The 16,786-nt window shown below is 44.2% G+C and overlaps 1 protein-coding gene across 1 annotated transcript; it reads right to left on the bottom strand.

Annotated features, from left to right (window-relative positions):
• Positions 1-1,058: 1,058 nt before the first annotated feature.
• Positions 1,059-15,235, bottom strand: LOC139321318 (galectin-6-like). Its single transcript, XM_070949989.1, has 13 exons — positions 15,192-15,235; positions 10,949-11,147; positions 10,023-10,157; positions 8,852-8,940; positions 8,285-8,495; positions 7,572-7,706; positions 6,153-6,241; positions 5,619-5,829; positions 4,576-4,710; positions 3,240-3,269; positions 2,887-2,975; positions 1,695-1,857; positions 1,059-1,205 (listed from the first exon to the last, which is right to left on the bottom strand). Exons 1-13 carry the CDS (start codon positions 15,233-15,235, stop codon positions 1,059-1,061), a joined length of 1,677 nt encoding a protein of 558 aa, XP_070806090.1.
• Between the last annotated feature and the right edge of the window lie 1,551 nt (positions 15,236-16,786).

Below are 16,786 nucleotides of genomic sequence, written 5' to 3'. Positions count from 1 at the left end.
ACGCTTGACAAAACAAACAAATAAATAAATAAATAAATGCTTCCTCGTTTTTCTTTGAATATATTTCGCTTTTCATCCAAAAAGCTTCTTTAGCCCTCAGAGAAGCGCAATTGGATGAGAAGCGAAACGTCTTCATAGCAAAACCAGAAAGTCCAGTTGCCTCTTAAAAAAGCATCTTTGGACACATGGCTGAAGTGCCTATGACCTAAATCTGCCTGATCCTTTTCTAACATTTAACACCTCACCCTGCTATTTTAACTGTACCTTGAATGCAATCCTGGTTCTGAGGTGAGTCAGGTAAAAATAATTAATCAGCCAAGAACGGAATCACAGTTGATCACCTTATTTAAAGTTTTGCCTGACTGAGGTAACTCACTCCATATCTACAAAGCATTGGAAGAAGGCTGATCTTCCTCAAGTGGCAATTTTGGTGCAATTTTTTTTTTAAAAGCCAAGCATATCTAATCTCTCCACTTGTATCTTCTGGCTAGGAAGAAAGAGGAAAATGTTCCCTCAAAGCTCTCCACAGAAAATGATAAAACCAAAGAAGAGTTGCATTGACCATCAGCAGGCACTTCAGATTCATACTGTCTTCAGACATATGGTAGCCATTTATTATTAAATGGGATTTAAACCTCTACTAGGAATTGAACGCATGGACAATTGCAAGGTGGAAAGGTGTTAGCATTAAAAATAAAAAAAAGGGGGGGGTGGAATTTCTGGGGTTTAAAATCCACACATCTTAAAGTTGTCAAGTTTGAGAAACATTGTTCCCACATAACTGGAAGGCACTAACTTTAAAAAAAATGCTTTATGTCATCTACAAATCAAATTTAGGCAGAAAAATAGTCCTGTTGCACTGCTAGATCAAGATGCTTTATTGAAAATGCTGCTTAATGTTTTTGATTGTTTTCAAGTCTCTGATTGATTGATTGATTGATTGATTGATTGATTGAAGCTTGTAGACCCCCTCAAATTCAGTAGGATTCTGGCAGACTGAGAAGAGAGAAGAAGGGTCTATGTTGATATTGGTGTGTCTCCCCCCTCCCCTCCGTTGCTTAGTACTTGATGTAGAAAAGGGTCACATTTCCTGTGATCTTGATAGTTTCGATGTTTTTGATAGGGACATAGCGATAGGTGAAGTCGAACAAGTGATGTCCGTTGGTATAAACCTTGAACTTGTGGTTGTCACAACGGATCGAGAGCTGGGAAGACAGGAAGGAGGTTAGTGTTGCAAATCAGCACATCTGGAACACCTCTGGTCCTCCTAGAAGAGTGAGGAAAATCTTCAGGGACGACTCACACCCTGACCGAACCGGGGGCAACCCACCACTGATGCTAATGTTTTATTTAAATGTATGTTTGTACATCAGTGATTGAATGACCTCTGTAGATGCAATATGCTACTTAAATAAAATCCAGAGGTTCAGATTTCAATTCCTCAAAGCTGTGTTAGCTGGGAATTATGGGAGATGGAGTCTTACACCTCTGGAAGACACCAGCTGGATCTTCTCTCCACTTCCGACTGCCTGCCTGCCTTCTCATCAGCCAGCTACCCAAGCTCTTTGCTGGAATCCAGCAAAGTTATTAAAAGAGAAGCGATACATCAATTGAACAGCAGTGGCTGCCCTTTTGACTTTTTTGACCTCCTCCCTGCAGACACTCCTCCCTCCTAAAATCAGAGAAAAACTGACCTCAAAGTGCTTCCCAGGTTGGAAAGGATTAAAGGGCAGGTTGTGTTCCTCAGTTCCCCATTGGTTATTCAGTAAACTGTTGCGTGCCACACATCTCCATGGCTGCATACGTGGATTAATGTTTAGAGCAAGTTCTTGGCCAGCCATAAGACTGATTTCAAATCTTAGAAAGAGAGAAAAAAGTAAGCCTTTGGAATAAATAATAGGAAGTCTGAAACCTCCCTGCACGCTAGATGCTTCCTTGGTGAAGGCTAAAGGGAAAAAAAACAGCTCTTGTTTCTCTTTGCAAATATTATTTATTGGTAGACTGCTGCTGAATGTGTAAGTGCTATTTAGCATTTTAGGTATTAATTCATTGCACTTAACATCCTGACACAATCAAACCAATTCTCAGAGAGCTATAAATCAGACAAACATATTTTTTTTAAAAAACATATTCAGCAGCAGTCTAGCAGTGAATAGTATTCTAATGAAGAACAGCTGATCTTGGATGGATGGATCAAGTCTTACTCATTCTTTAAATCCACCTCCTAAACCAGAGTTCCCCCAAACTCTTCAACTCGTCAATCCTTTCATCAAATTTCTGATTCCCCACTTTGGGGAAACCTGCTCTGAGCTAATAGCCCTTGCTTCTTCTTGTGGCAATGAGCTCCACAACCTGTGTTTATTCTGTGTAGAATTGTGCTGCCACTCCCCTTCACGTCCTCTGGACTTAGCTTTTGGATGTGCAGAGAAGATGATGTTCGTCCATTGTGTTCAAAGAGGACCTTGACATCTAACAGGTTGTGGGCTGTCCACGGTGTGTCCGCAGGTGGTTGGTAAGGCCTATACGGGCACGGAATGTTTTGCCACATGTCTGGCAGACATGTGTGGGCACCATTGTTGCAGCATTTGCAGCTCTGGCTTTGTGGAGTGCTCACTTCTCCGCAAAGCCGGAGATGGGAATCAGAGAAAGGAGATGAACCAGGAAAGGGGCCCTAACACTGGCATTTTGCTGTGCAAAGCCAAACCGGAGTCCTGATGTACTTGTGAGCAGAGGGAAAGTTGGACTGAAATGTGTGATGCCAAGGAGATGCTAGCAAGGTAAGAACTGTGGCCCTGACTGTGGAAAGGCAGCTATGCCCAGTGGTTACAATTCCATTCCTCTGCCTAAATCCCAAAATGCATGCAAAAAAAAGGAGAGACCCAAGACCTGGTAGCATTCTTCGGAATAGATCCTCGCATTGTGATGGTCTTGTTGGCTCCCAGACCTCCAGGGATATTGCCTGTGTAGGGCACCGGCTGAAATAGGCAAGAATCCAGGTTATGCTTAACCTCCTTCTGACTGTGTGGCTCTTATGGCTGCTAGAAGAGGGCAGATTTTAATAGGGGGGAAAGGGTTAAATATTAACCCCCTCCTCAGCCATAAAGAAACTAATTTTCCCTTAAATATTCCATTGATTGATCCCTTTTTTCCCTTTCTGTGTCATCTTTAGAGGCTGAGTGAACCAAAGCACAAATTAAGCCGGAGTGACAGGCCCGGTTAACAAGTTTCTTGATACTTACTGGGGAGTAGAAGGCAGGGTTTGTCATCATCTGGTGGGAGAGAAATCCAAAGAGGCTGTTACAAACTCCATGTTTTCCTCCTAAAATCCCTAGCCCTGGATGTCCTTGCCTGCTGCCCCCCATTTTTTCCTTCTGAGATTTTGTGGTGTCCCATATGAAGGATTCATATGGCCCTAAAGGATAGGAAGACAACAGTTGCTGAGTTTGTGTGGCACATAAACTAGGTCACTTGAAGCCTTCATGATTGCCCGACTTGGTTAGTTTTAATCTGGGTTAGTTTTGGAGAGGTATCTTAGCTTGTGGAGAATCATTCTATTGTGTGAATGGAGGACACAAGCTTAACCGAAAAGAAAGCAGAACAGAGAAAGGCTATTAGGTTACTCACCAAGCAAAGTGGTAGACCTTCTAATGAGTAACAAGCAAATGGAAGAGGCTTGATCTGCCTCTGTTCCCTGTGCTGGGAACCATGTCTGGCATCTGGCTCATGTCACGTGTGTGTGTGGATTCTGCTGTTTGGACTTTTGAATTTTGGACTGGTTGACTACTTTGATCTGGCTCTGAAACTTCTGGAACTTCTGGACAATTCTTCGGCATTCTCCTATTCATGAAGCCAACTGTACAGTTTGTTTACATTGCTTTGTTCACCATAAATTGTTCAGCATCACGGTAAACTGACTATCGCCCAAGAAACTCCCTCTTTCTCTCTCTCTCTCATTATCTTTGTCTGTGTCCGCAATCAGGACAAGCAACTGAACTCAACACATAAGACTCAATTGGGAATTGTCACCTTAAACATAGAAAGGTATTTGCACCATCAAATAGTCCACCGTGGCCTTGGCCCAACCACTTTTTTGTGAACGGTTCACAGAAGGTTATCACCTCAGAATCTGGCTTTTCAGTTGAGAAAACACATGTGATAGACTTCTAATCTTGTGACTGAAAAGGCAGGTTGCCGCGTTCAGCAACTACACACTCTCTGGAGTTCCCCTTTGTTAATAAGGATGCATGGGCATCTCCTAAATTGAGGGCAGACTTCTTAAAATTGCCAGGTTGAGTAACTCTGCTTTATGGACATTCGCAAGGGGAAGATCCGGTAAATTTGCCCCTTATTCAGTTGTCTGTCCAGGTATCACCCTCAGATAGTTATTTTTTATAGCAAGCAGAATCGTAAATCAAGAAGGGCAGCCATTCTTAGGGGTGAAGAAAGTTTTATGAGAAGAGCGACTGCAGGGGAGAAAGAGAAAGTGGCAACCTGGAGATTGAAGCAACCCAAAATCAATTCCCAAAGAAAGATCAAGGGTCAGGAGGTGATGATTTGTGGATAGCAAACACTTACTGTGTTCTCCATCACTGGTCTTCCCATCACAATCAGAGACTGCAGCTCCAGGTGTCCACTGGCACTGATGACCTGTATGCCTTGTGGTGGAATTATGTGCTTGTAGGTACAGAAGAGGCTCCCGTTCACCAGGATCTGTCAGAGGGTAAAACCAGAGGGATCAAGTCTCAGTTGGGATCATCAATCTTGTTTGTAGGGGCGGGGGGTGGGGCGGAGGGGAACTGTTTATTTCTGCCAGGAACACATCCCATCCCACAGCTGAGCAGAGTGTCCATACAAGGGGTCAAAAAAGTCAAAATATGTACATGTAAAAAGGGAGAGGCCTTTATTTCACCAATATGCGTTTTCTCCCGGCTGGACCAAAATGCTTTCTCTTCAGCTACAGGTCCTCCCCATTTAGTAACTATTTGCAGTTAGGACAGCGATAAAATAGTAACTTTGCAACCAATCCTTTACAACCTTCACAGGGATTGCAGAAAAAATAAAAGCTGAAGTCTGATCAAAAAAGTCATGGCTTCACTTAACAACCCCATCACTTAATGATTATGTTGCTGGTGCCAGTTGTTGCAAAACAAGGATTACCTGTACATCACTTAAACCCTATATGGAAGATATCTAGCTGGAAAATACATTTGTGGTTCATTACAGATAAATGTCTATGGAGATTTTCAGTCATCCAGGTCATGGCTGTCCCAAAGGTGCTTTTTCAAAAGGCAACTAAAAGGCTTCCTTGTTTTTCCTGGGAAACATTTCGCTTCTCATCCAAGAAGCCTGACTAGGTGGCTCAGTGCTAAAACACTGTGCTTGTCGATCAGAAAGGTCGGCAGTTCGGTGGTTTGGATCCCTAGTACAGGTCTCCTGCGTGAGCAGGGGGTTGGACTAGATGACCTCCAAAGTCCCTTCCAACTCTGTTACTGTTGAGTAGCTTCTTCAGTTCTGCAGAAGGAACTGAAAAAGCTTCTTGGATTAGAAGCGAAATGTTTTCAAGGGGGAAACGAACAGGCATCTGCAGTCGAAAAGGAGATGCTCTCATGCATACCAACCTGGTATTCCGCCTCGGTGACAACGAAGATGATCTCAAAAGGCTCGCCCTTTCGGAAGGGATTCTTGTATTTCTTTTCCTTTCCCCACTTGCCAGACTGAAATGTGTTGAGCAAAACTTTGTCCACAATAAACCGAGGCTTCAAGTGGAAGGGAATGTCAGCCTCCTTATGCTGGCCACAAGCAAACTCCACCTGGAAGGTCACCCAGAAACTGGAAGAGAGAGAGGAAAAAAGAAAAGGAAAATTAAATGGGGGGTGCAGAAACAGCACAGGTTTGGCCCTTCTTTCTCCTTTGCCCTGAAGCTAAAAATATGTACGATACTCGTATTTTGCTTGAAGAGAAGAATCAAGTTCCTAGCCCTCATGGTTTAGCTGGAGTTGAAAGAAGCAGGAAGTGGAACAATCAAAAGAATTAATCTTGGCAAAGGATTGGGATTATATAATCTACCCTTAGAACATAATAATCTTATCACTATTCTTTGTTTTTAGTCAGATAGCATCTTCCTCTCCTGTGAGCCCCTAAAAGCATGTTACCTTTTGATGGGTTTGAGCACTGTGCCCTGCAAGTACACAGCCATCCCAGGACGGAGTCCACCAGGGACAGAATGATGGTAAGGGAGAGCCTGGAAAACAGAAAATGATGAACCAAACCAAGGACTTTATTGCAAAACAGAACTCTGACTTTCCAGCCAGCCAACCACCATTCCTGTCTTGTATCAGCCTTTCCATGTGGCTTCTGAGTCAAATGAAGATCTCCTGAGAGGGTCTCTGCTAAGGATTAATCCCCCCAATGAGGCAGGGGAAGGAGGATGTGAAGGAAGCACCAGAAGTGCAGCCATGGACCGGTTCTGTTTTAACTCTATGGGTGATCATTGGATTGAGCAAGACTGGCTGGATTGCCAGCCTCTTATCAGATCTCTTCGTGCACTGGAGGAGCTTCTAAGGAAAGAAGAAACTTTGCAAGTGTGAGGGACAGGCTGGTGAGACCAAGCGAGAGTTTGCCTTTTTCTGCGCATTTCTGGTGGGAGGAATTATGTTCAAAAGGAGGAGAATCAAACCCCAAAGAAATGTGGGAAGTTTGACCAATTTATTGTTCAGAAACAAGTGACAAATATTTTCTTTTCTCTCATGGGTTATCATCCCATGTCTCAGAGTCTGGCTTTGCAGTGCAGAAAACAACAAACTTCTAATGATGAGACTGAAGAGATTCAGCCACTACGCACCTCTGGCATTCCCCCTTTACTAATAAGGAATGGATGTGTCGGTGCCTGCTAAGCCATTCTGGGAAGTTGAGGCCCCACATCTTAAAATTGCCAGGTTGAGTAATTCTACTTTATGGACATCTGCAAGGGGGAAGCACAGGATCTTGGCCTGGGATAAATTGGCTCTCTTTTCAGTGTTTGGTCCTAGTATCACCCTTGGATCAGTGGTGAAAGGCTACCAGTTCACACCGGTTCACACGAACCAGTAGTTTAAGTAGTTCAGTAGTTCCTCTGAACCGATATTTCTGATGATCAGCTATGCCCCACGATTTAAAATTGCGAGAAAGCAGGAAATCTAGTGAATCTAAATCGTGCGGCACAGCTGATGCCCCCCTCTTTGTTGCTCTACTTACCTTCCCAAGCCTCCTTTTGGTGTGCACTGTGCATGCGTGTGCAGCACACGTTTGACATGCATCTACATGCATGCAGTGCATGTTTGGCATGCACTGCGCATGCGGGGACATAGCATACATTGGCAAACCGGTTCAGATTTCACCACTGTCTTGGATGGTTATCTTTGCTAGCATGCAAAAGGGGCAGCCATTCTTAAGGGGCAAGAAAGGTGTACAAGAAGAGCAACTGGAGGGGAGGAAGAGAAAGCGGTAGTCTGGCAATTGAATCAGCTCAGAATCAATTGCCAAAGAGAGATCAAGGATCAGGAGATGCCAATTTTCCCATAACAAATACTTACCATGTTCCCCATCGTTGGTTCTCTCATCACCATCAGAGATTGCAGCTTCAGGTCTCCATTGGCACAGATGCTGTGCACACTTTCTGGTGGCATTCTGTGCCTGAAGCTGCATAAGTGGTTCCCGTTCACCAGGATCTGTCAGAGGGCAAAGCCAAAGAGATCAAGTCTCAGTTAGGATCATCCATTTTCTTCGCAGGAAGTTCTTGTCAAAAACACATCCCACCCCAAAGCTGAGCAGGGTGGCCATAGAAGAGGTCAAAAGAGTCAAAATGTACATTTAAAAAGGGAGAGGCCTTTATTTCATCACTGATACCCATTTTATTTCCCCTGAACCAAATTGTTTTCCCTTCAACAGCAGGTCATCCTCATTTAGTGACTGTCTGCGGTTAGGATAGTGCTGAAATAGTAATTTTGTGACGAGTTTTGGCATTTACAACTTTCACAGGACTGTAGAGCAAAAAAAGCTGAACTCTGATCATAAACACGATCACAGTTTCACTTAGCAACTGCATTACTTAATGACAAAGATGATGACCACAGTTGCCACTAAACGAGGACAACCTGAACATCACTTAAACCCTAACTGGAAGATATCAAGTTGGGAAGGTTGACATTAAATATATTTGTGGCCCATTCCAGGCAAAGGGTGAATTCTGAGGGGGAAACAAAGAGGTCCCTGCAGTCCCAAAGGAGCCTCTGTCACATGTACCAACCTGGTATCCAGCCTCAGTGACCATGAAGATGGCCTCAAAATGCTCGCCCCTTCGGAAGGGATTCTGGTGTTTCTCTTCCTTTCCCCACCTGCCAGCCTGAAGTGTGTTGAGAACAACGTTGCCCCCATTAAAGTGAGGGTTGAAGTGGAAGAGAACATCAGCTCCCTTATGCTGGCCACATGCAAAGTCCACATTGAAGTTCACCCAGGAGCTGCAAGAGAGAGGGGAGAAAATGAAGAGGAAAATTAAATGAGAGGTATAGAAGTCTCAGAGTACAATTCTGACCCGCTCCCTTTTTCTTTTTCTTTTTTTCTTTTCTTTGCCCTGAAGCTAGAATCTGTAGGTTCCTGCATTTTTGCTTGAAGAGAAGAATCAAGTTTCTAGCCCTCATGGCTTAATTGGAGTTTGAAGAAGCAGGAAGCGGAACTTTCTGAAGAATTAAGAAAGGCTTTAATATTGCCATAGAAATGGGATTATGTAAACTTTCCTTAACAACCTAAAAATCTTACAACTGTTCTGAGTAAAGTAGCCTCTTGTCCTTCCTGCGAGCCCCCAAAAGCATGTTACCTGTTGCTGGGTTCGGGCACTGCGCCTTGCATATATACATACATCCTCGGATGGAGTCCACCAGGGACATGTTGATAATAAGGGAGAGTCTGGAAAACAGAAAATGATGAACCAAACTCAGTGACTTTATTACAAAACACAACTTCGACTTTCAAACCAGCCATTATGAGTCCGTAAGCCAAGAGCACTGAGGACCACCCGAGGGGCAGCGATTCTTAGGCGCCAGGAAAGATGTATGACTGGAGGGGAGACAGAGGAAGTAGCCACTTGGGGATGGAATCAGCCCAGAATCATTTTCCAAAGAGAGATCAAGATCAGTACTACCGTAATGCTCTCTACATGGGGCTTCCCTTGAGGAGCACCCAGAGGCTCCAACTGGTGCAGAGTGCGGCCGCACGGGTGGTTATGGGAGCGACGTGGCATTCCCATGTAACACCTCTCCTGTGCAAGCTGCACTGGCTCCCGGTGGTCTTCCGGGTGTGCTTCAAGGTTTTGGTTACCACCTTTAGAGCGCTCCATGGCTTAGGACCTGGATATTTACGGGACCGCCTGCTGCCACCAGTAGCCTCTCACCAGCCAGTACGCTCTCATAGAGAGGGACTCCTCCGGGTGCCGTCAGCCAAACAGTGTCGACTGGTGGCCCCCAGGGGGAGAGCCTTCTCTGTGGGGGCACCTGCTATCTGGAATGAGTTCCCCCCCGAGATATGGAGGATCCCGGATCTACGCACCTTCCGCCGCGCCCTCAAGACCTTTCTATTTCAACAGGCTGGCCTGGCCTAACTTTCCCTTTCTAAATTGTAAATTTTAAATTTGTCTTAACCATTGGGGGTGTTTTTAATTTGTCCCGGGCCAAATTATTTAATGTGGTTTTATACTGTCTTTTAAATTTTGTAATCTATGTGTTTTATTTTTTGACTGTTCACCGCCCTGAGTCCTTCGGGAGTAGGACGGTATATAAATTTATTTATTTATTTATTTATTTATTTATTTATTTATTTATTTATTTATTTATTTATTTATTTATTTATTTATTTATTTATTTATTTATTTATTTATTTATTTATTTTTCAGATTTCTATACCGCCCTTCTCCTTTCGGAGATATTTTATAATAAAATAATAAATAAATAAATAAATCAGGAGGTCCCGACTGGCCCGTAACAAACACTTACTGTGTTCTCCATTACTGAGCCTCCCATCATGGTTAGGGATTGCAGCTCCAGGTCTCCCTCAACCTCAATGCCTTGCACTCTTTCTGGTGGCATTCTGTGCTGGAAGCTGCAAACGGGCTTCTTGTTCACGATTATCTGTCAGAGGGATCAAGTTTCAATTGGGATCATTCATAAATTTTTTTTTCCAGAAAAAAAAAAACCTGTTTATTCTTGCCAGGAACACATCTCTCCCCCAAAGCTGAATGGATATAGAAGGACACAAAAAGGTCAAAATATGTACATATAAATACGCAGAGGCCAGTATAACCGTTTTTCCCCTGAATCAAAATGTTTTCCCTTCAGCTACGGGTAGTCCTCATTTAATGACTGTTTGCAGTCAGGACAGGGATCAGTGGTAGGTTGCTACCGGTTCACCCCGGATCGGGCAAACTGGTAGCGACAGTGGCGGGAGGCTCCGCCCACCCACCCAGATGCTTCTGTGCATGCAGAGAAACGTCGCATGCGCAAGCAAGTGCGCACCCACGAGCGAACCGGTAGCGACGGGTTTTGAAACCCCCTACTGACAGGGATGACATAGTAAATTGTGACCAATCCTAGCATTTACAACCTTCACAGGATTGCAAAACATAAAAAAGCTGAAGTCTTATGATAAATACAATCATTGTTTCACTTAGTGACTGCATCATGTAATGAAAAAGATGCTGGCCTCAGTTGTCGCTAAACAAGGACTACCTGTACATTACTATTAACCCTTTCTGGAAGTTATTGAGTTGGGAAAGTCGGTATTAAATACATTCATGGTTCATTCCAGGCAAAGGATGAAACCTGGGGGGGTGAAACGAAGAGGCCCCTGCAGGCCCAAAGGAGCTCTTCTCATGTATATAAATAAAATTATTTATTTTGTTTATTTATTTATGGGTACCAACCTGGTATTCGGCCTCTGTGACTACGAAGATGACCTCGAAATACTCGCCCTTCTGCAAGAGCATCTTGCAACTTTTTTCATCGCCCCACCTACTGGCCTGAAACGAGTTGAGCACAAATTTCTCATATTCAAAGCGAGGGTTGAAATGGAAGGGAATGTCAGCCGTCTTACGCTTGCTACAGGTAAAGTCCACCTGGAATCTGGAAGAGAGAGAAGAAACTCAAATAGGAGATTCGGGAATCTCAGAGTAGAGTTCTCGCTGTTCCCCCCACCTTCTCCTTTGCCCTGAAGTTAGAATCTGTAGAATGCTGGGGTTTTGCTTGAGGAAAAAAAAATCAAGTTCCTAGCCCACATGGCTTAGTTAGAGCTGGAAGAAGCAGGAAGTAGAACTATCCGAAGAATTAAGAAAGGATTTACTCCTAGCAGAGAATTTGCATTTTACAAACTGCCCTTAAAAGCATAATAATCTTATTACGATTGTTTTGAGCAAGGTAGTATTTTCCCCTTTCCTGTGAGCCCCCAAAGGAACGTTACCTTTTGGCATTTTTGCGCACTATGCCTTGCATATATACAGACGTCCCAGGTTGGAGTCCACCAGGGACAGAATGATAGTAAGGGAGAGCCTGGAAGACAGAAAACAATGAATCAAACCAGTGATTTACTGAATTTGTTTGGCAGTTTGCACAACCTTTCCCTGAAAGATTACAACTGACCAAGCTCCTGGCGCAGAGGAATCCATTTTGGTTGATTAGTAACAGTAACAGAGTTGGAAGGGACCTTGGAGGTCATCTAGTCCAACCCCTTGCTCACGCAGGAGACCTGTACTAGGGATTCGGACTGCCGAACTGCCTGATCGACAAGTTCAGTGTCTTAGCTGCTGAGCCACCTACTGGACCCATGCAAGACTCTGTGGATGAGGCGGGATGATTGAGGATGCTCAACCATCCACTTCTGACCTTCACATCTTTTTTAATGGCCGGATGCCCTTCCTGTTGCCAATGCAGAATTTTGTTCAGCAGATATATTCTCAATATGCTCAGAGAGAGAAATATCTACCTCTACCTAGGTTCGAACTCACAGCCTCCTGATTGTAAGATGAGAGCTCTGCCTTTAGGCCATCACACCACTCCTTTGTTTACATTTCTTTGTTCACTGTAAATTGTTCAGCCTCTTAGTAGCACTGAAACACTCTCTTATGAAACACTTACCAAGTTGCCCATCATTTGTCCTCCCATCACAGTCAGAAATTGAAGCTTCAGTTCTCCATCCACACGAATGTCCCGCACACGTTGTGGGTGCATTTTGTGCTTGAAGGTGCATAAGAGGCTCCCGTTCACCAGGATCTGTCAGAGGGCAAACTGAAAGGATTTGTATACATGTAAAAATGGAGAGGCGTTTATTTCACCAATACAGTAGAACTCTGGTCACGACCATAATTCATTCCATAACTTTGGTTGTAACCCGATTTGGTCGTGATCCGAACCTAATCAAAATTAATGCAAGATTAATGCAGTGGCCACATAAGGTCACTGTTCTTTGGTGCTTACAAAAAAAATGGTGCAGAAGGAGAAATCGGCCGCGGCTGTGTTTGATCGCCACCCGAGTATGTGTTCGTGACCAGATTAAAAAAACTCGATTTGGTCATGATCAGAAGCGTCCATGACCAGAGGTTCTACTGTACACTTTTTGCCTCCTGGGTCAAAATATTTTCCATTTAGCTCCTCCTTTAGTGACTGCTTGCAATGATAAAATAGTAACTTTGCAACCAATCCCAGCATTTACAACCTTCACAGAACTATAAAGCAAAGAAAAGCCGAGGTCCGATTCATAAACACAGTCACGGATTCACTTAGCAAGCACTTCACTTAATGACTAAATTGCTGGTCCCAGTTGTAGTTATTAAATAAGGATTACCTTTACATCACTTAAACCCTATCTGGAAGATGTCAAGTTGGGGAAGTTACTATTGTTCGTGGTTCATTCCAGACAAATGGTAAATTCTGTTGGGGGAAACAAAGAGGCACCTGGAGTCCCAAAGGAGCCTCTGTCAGGTGTACCAACCTGGTAACCAGCCCCATTGACAAAGAAGATCATCTCGAAATGCTCGCTCTTTTGCAAGGACATCTTGTGTATCTCTCCATTTCCCCACCTCCTATTCAGAAACGTGGCAAGCATAATTTTCTCCTCATTAATGCGAGGACTCATGTGCAGGAGAATGTCGGCCTGTTTTCCCTGGCTACGGGCAAAGTCCACCCGGAATCTGGAAGCGAGTGAGGAAAAAAGAAGAGGAAAATTAAACAGGAGGTGCAGGAATATCAGAGGAGAATTATGCCCCTGCCCCTTCTCCTTTGCCCTAAAGCTAGATTGCTGAGTTTTTGCTTGAAGAGGAGAATCATGTTCCTAGTCCTCATGGCTTAGTTGGAGTTGGAAGAAGCAGGAAGTGGAACTGCCCAAAGAGTTAAGAAAGGTTTTAATTTTGGCATAAATTTGGGATTACCGTATTTTTTGGAGTAAAAGACGCTCCGGACTATAAGACGCACCTACCTTTTTTGGTGAGGAAAACAGGAAAAAGAAATCTGCCTCTGCCTCCCAGCAATGTTGCCTCGTTGCAGCAAACAGCAAGCAGCCTGCTTTACTTTCATTTTTGTTTTCAGCATAGCTTGATTAGCACAAGAAAAAAAAATCTGCTCCCAGCAATTTACCTCTTTGCAGCAAGCAGCAGAGGCCCGCGCAGCAATAGGCAATGGCAATCCCTGCAGCCTGAAACAGCTGAGAGTCGGAAGGCCAATCCAACGGACAATCAACTTGTGCTAATTAGGCTGTGCTGAAGCTGAAATGGGCTGTTTCTTCTTGCTGCTTGCTGCAAGGAGGTAAATTGCTGGGAGGCAGAGGCCAGAGGGTGGGGGCCAGAGAGTTACATTTGGTGTATAAGACGCACCCAAATTTTCACCCCCTTTTAGGGGGGAAAAAGGTGTATCCTATACTCCGAAAAATACGGTATATAAAGATAAAGGTTCCCTTCACACATATGTGCTAGTCGTTCCCGACTCTAGGGGGCGGTGCTATTTCTCCATTTCAAAGCCGAAGAGCCAATGCTGTCCGAAGACGTCTCCGTGGTTATGTGGCCAGCATGACTAAACGGCAAAGGTGCATGGAACACTGTTACCTTCCCGCCAAAGGTGATCTCTATTTTTCTACTTGCCTTTTTTACCTGCTTTCGAACTGCTAGGTTGGCAGAAGCTGGGACCAGTAATGGGAGCTCACCCTGTTACGTGGCACTAGGGATTCGAACTGCCGAACTTTCGATCGACAAGCTCAGCATCTTAGCCACTGAGCCACCACATCCCTTTTTTGGATTATATAAACCAGGGGTCACCAACCTTTTGGACTTGAGGGACCACTAAATTCATAATTATAAATCCCACGGACCACTAATATGATCTGCCTAATGACTTGCTGGGTGGGCGTGGCTAGGTGGTCATGTGACTGCGTGGGCGTGGTCAACTCGATGTCACTCACATCGAGGGGTGCCTCACCGGCCTCTACTTGCCCCTCCCCACCCAGTCACTCCTCGCCTCCCCACCCGGGCTCCTTAGGGCCGCAACAGGAAGCAATTGTTGGAGCTAAGCAGCCACCATGAGAAAGAGTTGGCAAAACAGCTCAGTTCAAATTGGATCTGACCGAGAAGGAGGCTCAGCAAAAGTACCTCATTGAGGACTAGGAGCATAGGCTTTCCAAGCAGGGGGAATACCTGCGGAGTACAAGGTCAGGTATCAGTGCCTAGAGGCTCAGAGGGCTGAGATGATCAGCCAGTTCCAGGCCATAATGCAGTCCTACTGGAACGAGGCCCTCCGGCTCTTTGCCACCCGCAGCACTTCCCTCCAGACTTCGCCCAAAGCCCCACACCAGGAGGCTGAAGCAGATCCCAAGTCAGAATTTCTGCCCCCCTCCGATCCACACAAGAAGACCCTGAAGGAGGAGACTTTCTGCAGCAACACAAACGTTCATTGCATGTATTCAGCCCAGGGGCCGTAGTTTGAGGACGCCTGATTTAGTGCAATATAAAAAATGCAAATAATTTTTCTGTGGACCACCAAAATTTTCTCGCGGACCACCAGTGGCCCACAGACCACCAGTTGGTGACCGCTGATATAAACTACCCTTAATAACATAAACACCTTTTTACTATTGTTTTGAATAAGCTAGCCTCTTGCCCTTCCCGTGAGCCCCCAAAAGAACGTTACCTCTTGCTGTCTTTGGGCACCGTGCCTTGCACATATACAGACATCCCAGCATGGAGTCCACCAGAGACAGGTTGATGGTAAGGGAGAGCCTGGAAGACAGGAAACCATGAACCAAACCATTCTTGCAAAACACTGACTTTCCAACCAGCAGAATAAAGATAAGAGGGGTGATTGGTTCAGATTAAAGAAGAATATGAAAGAAAGCAATAGCAGAAAATAAACAGAATTTACTTACCATTTTGTCACTATTGGAGAATATACTCTAAAATGGAAATGAAAGGATATATTTATAATTATGGTGATGACAGGATACCCTACCAAGATTTTTGTGCATCAGGCCTGGGCCACTGTTCTGTGTTCAAATCAAGACTCCGTGAACATCATAGAGGGTATTAACGTCAATGGGACGGTTTGAGCAAAGTAGATAAAGCCGTTTGAACCAATAGAAATAAGCAACATCAACCAACAGACACAACACAACTGCAGTGATCCAAGGAAATGGCTACTTTCCAATAATCCAGTACAATAACACACGTCTTCTCTCTCCATGCTATCATTGCCATCTTCAACATTATATAGCATAAGGTAAAGGTAAAGGTTCCCCTTGCACATATATGCTAGTCGTTTCCGACTCTAGGGGGCAGTTCTCATCTCCATTTCAAAACCAAAGAGCCAGCGCTGTCCGAAGACGTCTCCGTGGTCATGTGGCCAGCATGGCTAAAGACCAAAGGCGCACGGAACGCTGTTCCCTTCCCACCAAAGGTGGTCCCTATTTTTCTACTTGCATTTTTTACGTGCTTTCGAACTGCTAGGTTGGCAGAAGCTGTGACAAGGTACGGGAGCTCACCCCGTTACGCGGCACTCGGGATTCGAACCACTGAACTGCCGACCTTTTGATCGACAAGCTCAGCGTCTTAGCCACTGAGCCACCGGGTCCCTTATATACCATATCATATATTTAAATCAATAATTGTATTTTTATTTTATTCTTCAGATAGGGAATATGATTTCTTATCCTAACATAGAAGTGATGAAGGCCAAATAAACACACATTAATTAAGATTGTTCTTTCAGGATTTGATCTTGTTTTCATGAACAAAAGCTTTGGGCAATTTTTTTGGGGAAAAAACATATTAGTAATCAGCTTTTACAAAGAGTTAGGGATTTTTAAAAGATATTTCTTTAGTTAATTAACTAAAGGTTTAAAAGGTTAAAAGAAAAAGGTCTTTCAAAGTCCACATTCTGGACAAAGAAGACCACTGGTCTGAAAGAAAAGTCAAAGTGGCCATCTATGTTAAAACTGAACAGCCCTCTCTCAACAGAGGGGAAGGGATATGACACACCTATCTCCTCTCTGTAGCACACTCCTTTCAGCAGTCCCAAAAAGGTTCCACACCCATTTGCACTCTGATTCAGCTGATTCTGAGGCTAACTGGAGATGCTGGTTCAGGTGCAAGAAGAAATTAAAGGAAGAAATGAAACAAGATACATCAAGGCTACTTACTTCCAATTCAGCCAGAGGACCTTGTTTGATGAATGCCTTCTACAAAGGAAACAACTTGCATCAGTTCTATTCTAATAAGATAACTATCACT

Source organism: Pituophis catenifer, unplaced genomic scaffold (assembly GCF_029215685.1).
Source record: "Pituophis catenifer annectens isolate HBS135680 unplaced genomic scaffold, rPitCat1.0.hap2 SCAF_9, whole genome shotgun sequence".
In the NCBI taxonomy this organism is placed as follows: domain Eukaryota; kingdom Metazoa; phylum Chordata; class Lepidosauria; order Squamata; family Colubridae; genus Pituophis; species Pituophis catenifer.
This window is presented reverse-complemented; position numbering and strand designations above follow the sequence as displayed.

Excerpts from the sequence above, each read along its gene's own strand:
- LOC139321318 (XM_070949989.1), bottom strand. The coding sequence starts at position 15,235 with ATGTCTGTATATGTGCAAGGCACGGTGCCCAAAGACAGCAAGAG. Across the intron at positions 4,711-5,618 it reads TCACCGAGGCGGAATACCAG|ATCCTGGTGAACGGGAGCCT; the intron begins GTTGGTATGCAT and ends ACCCTCTGACAG. Across the intron at positions 3,270-4,575 it reads GACCAGTGATGGAGAACACA|ATGATGACAAACCCTGCCTT; the intron begins GTAAGTGTTTGC and ends CTCTCCCACCAG.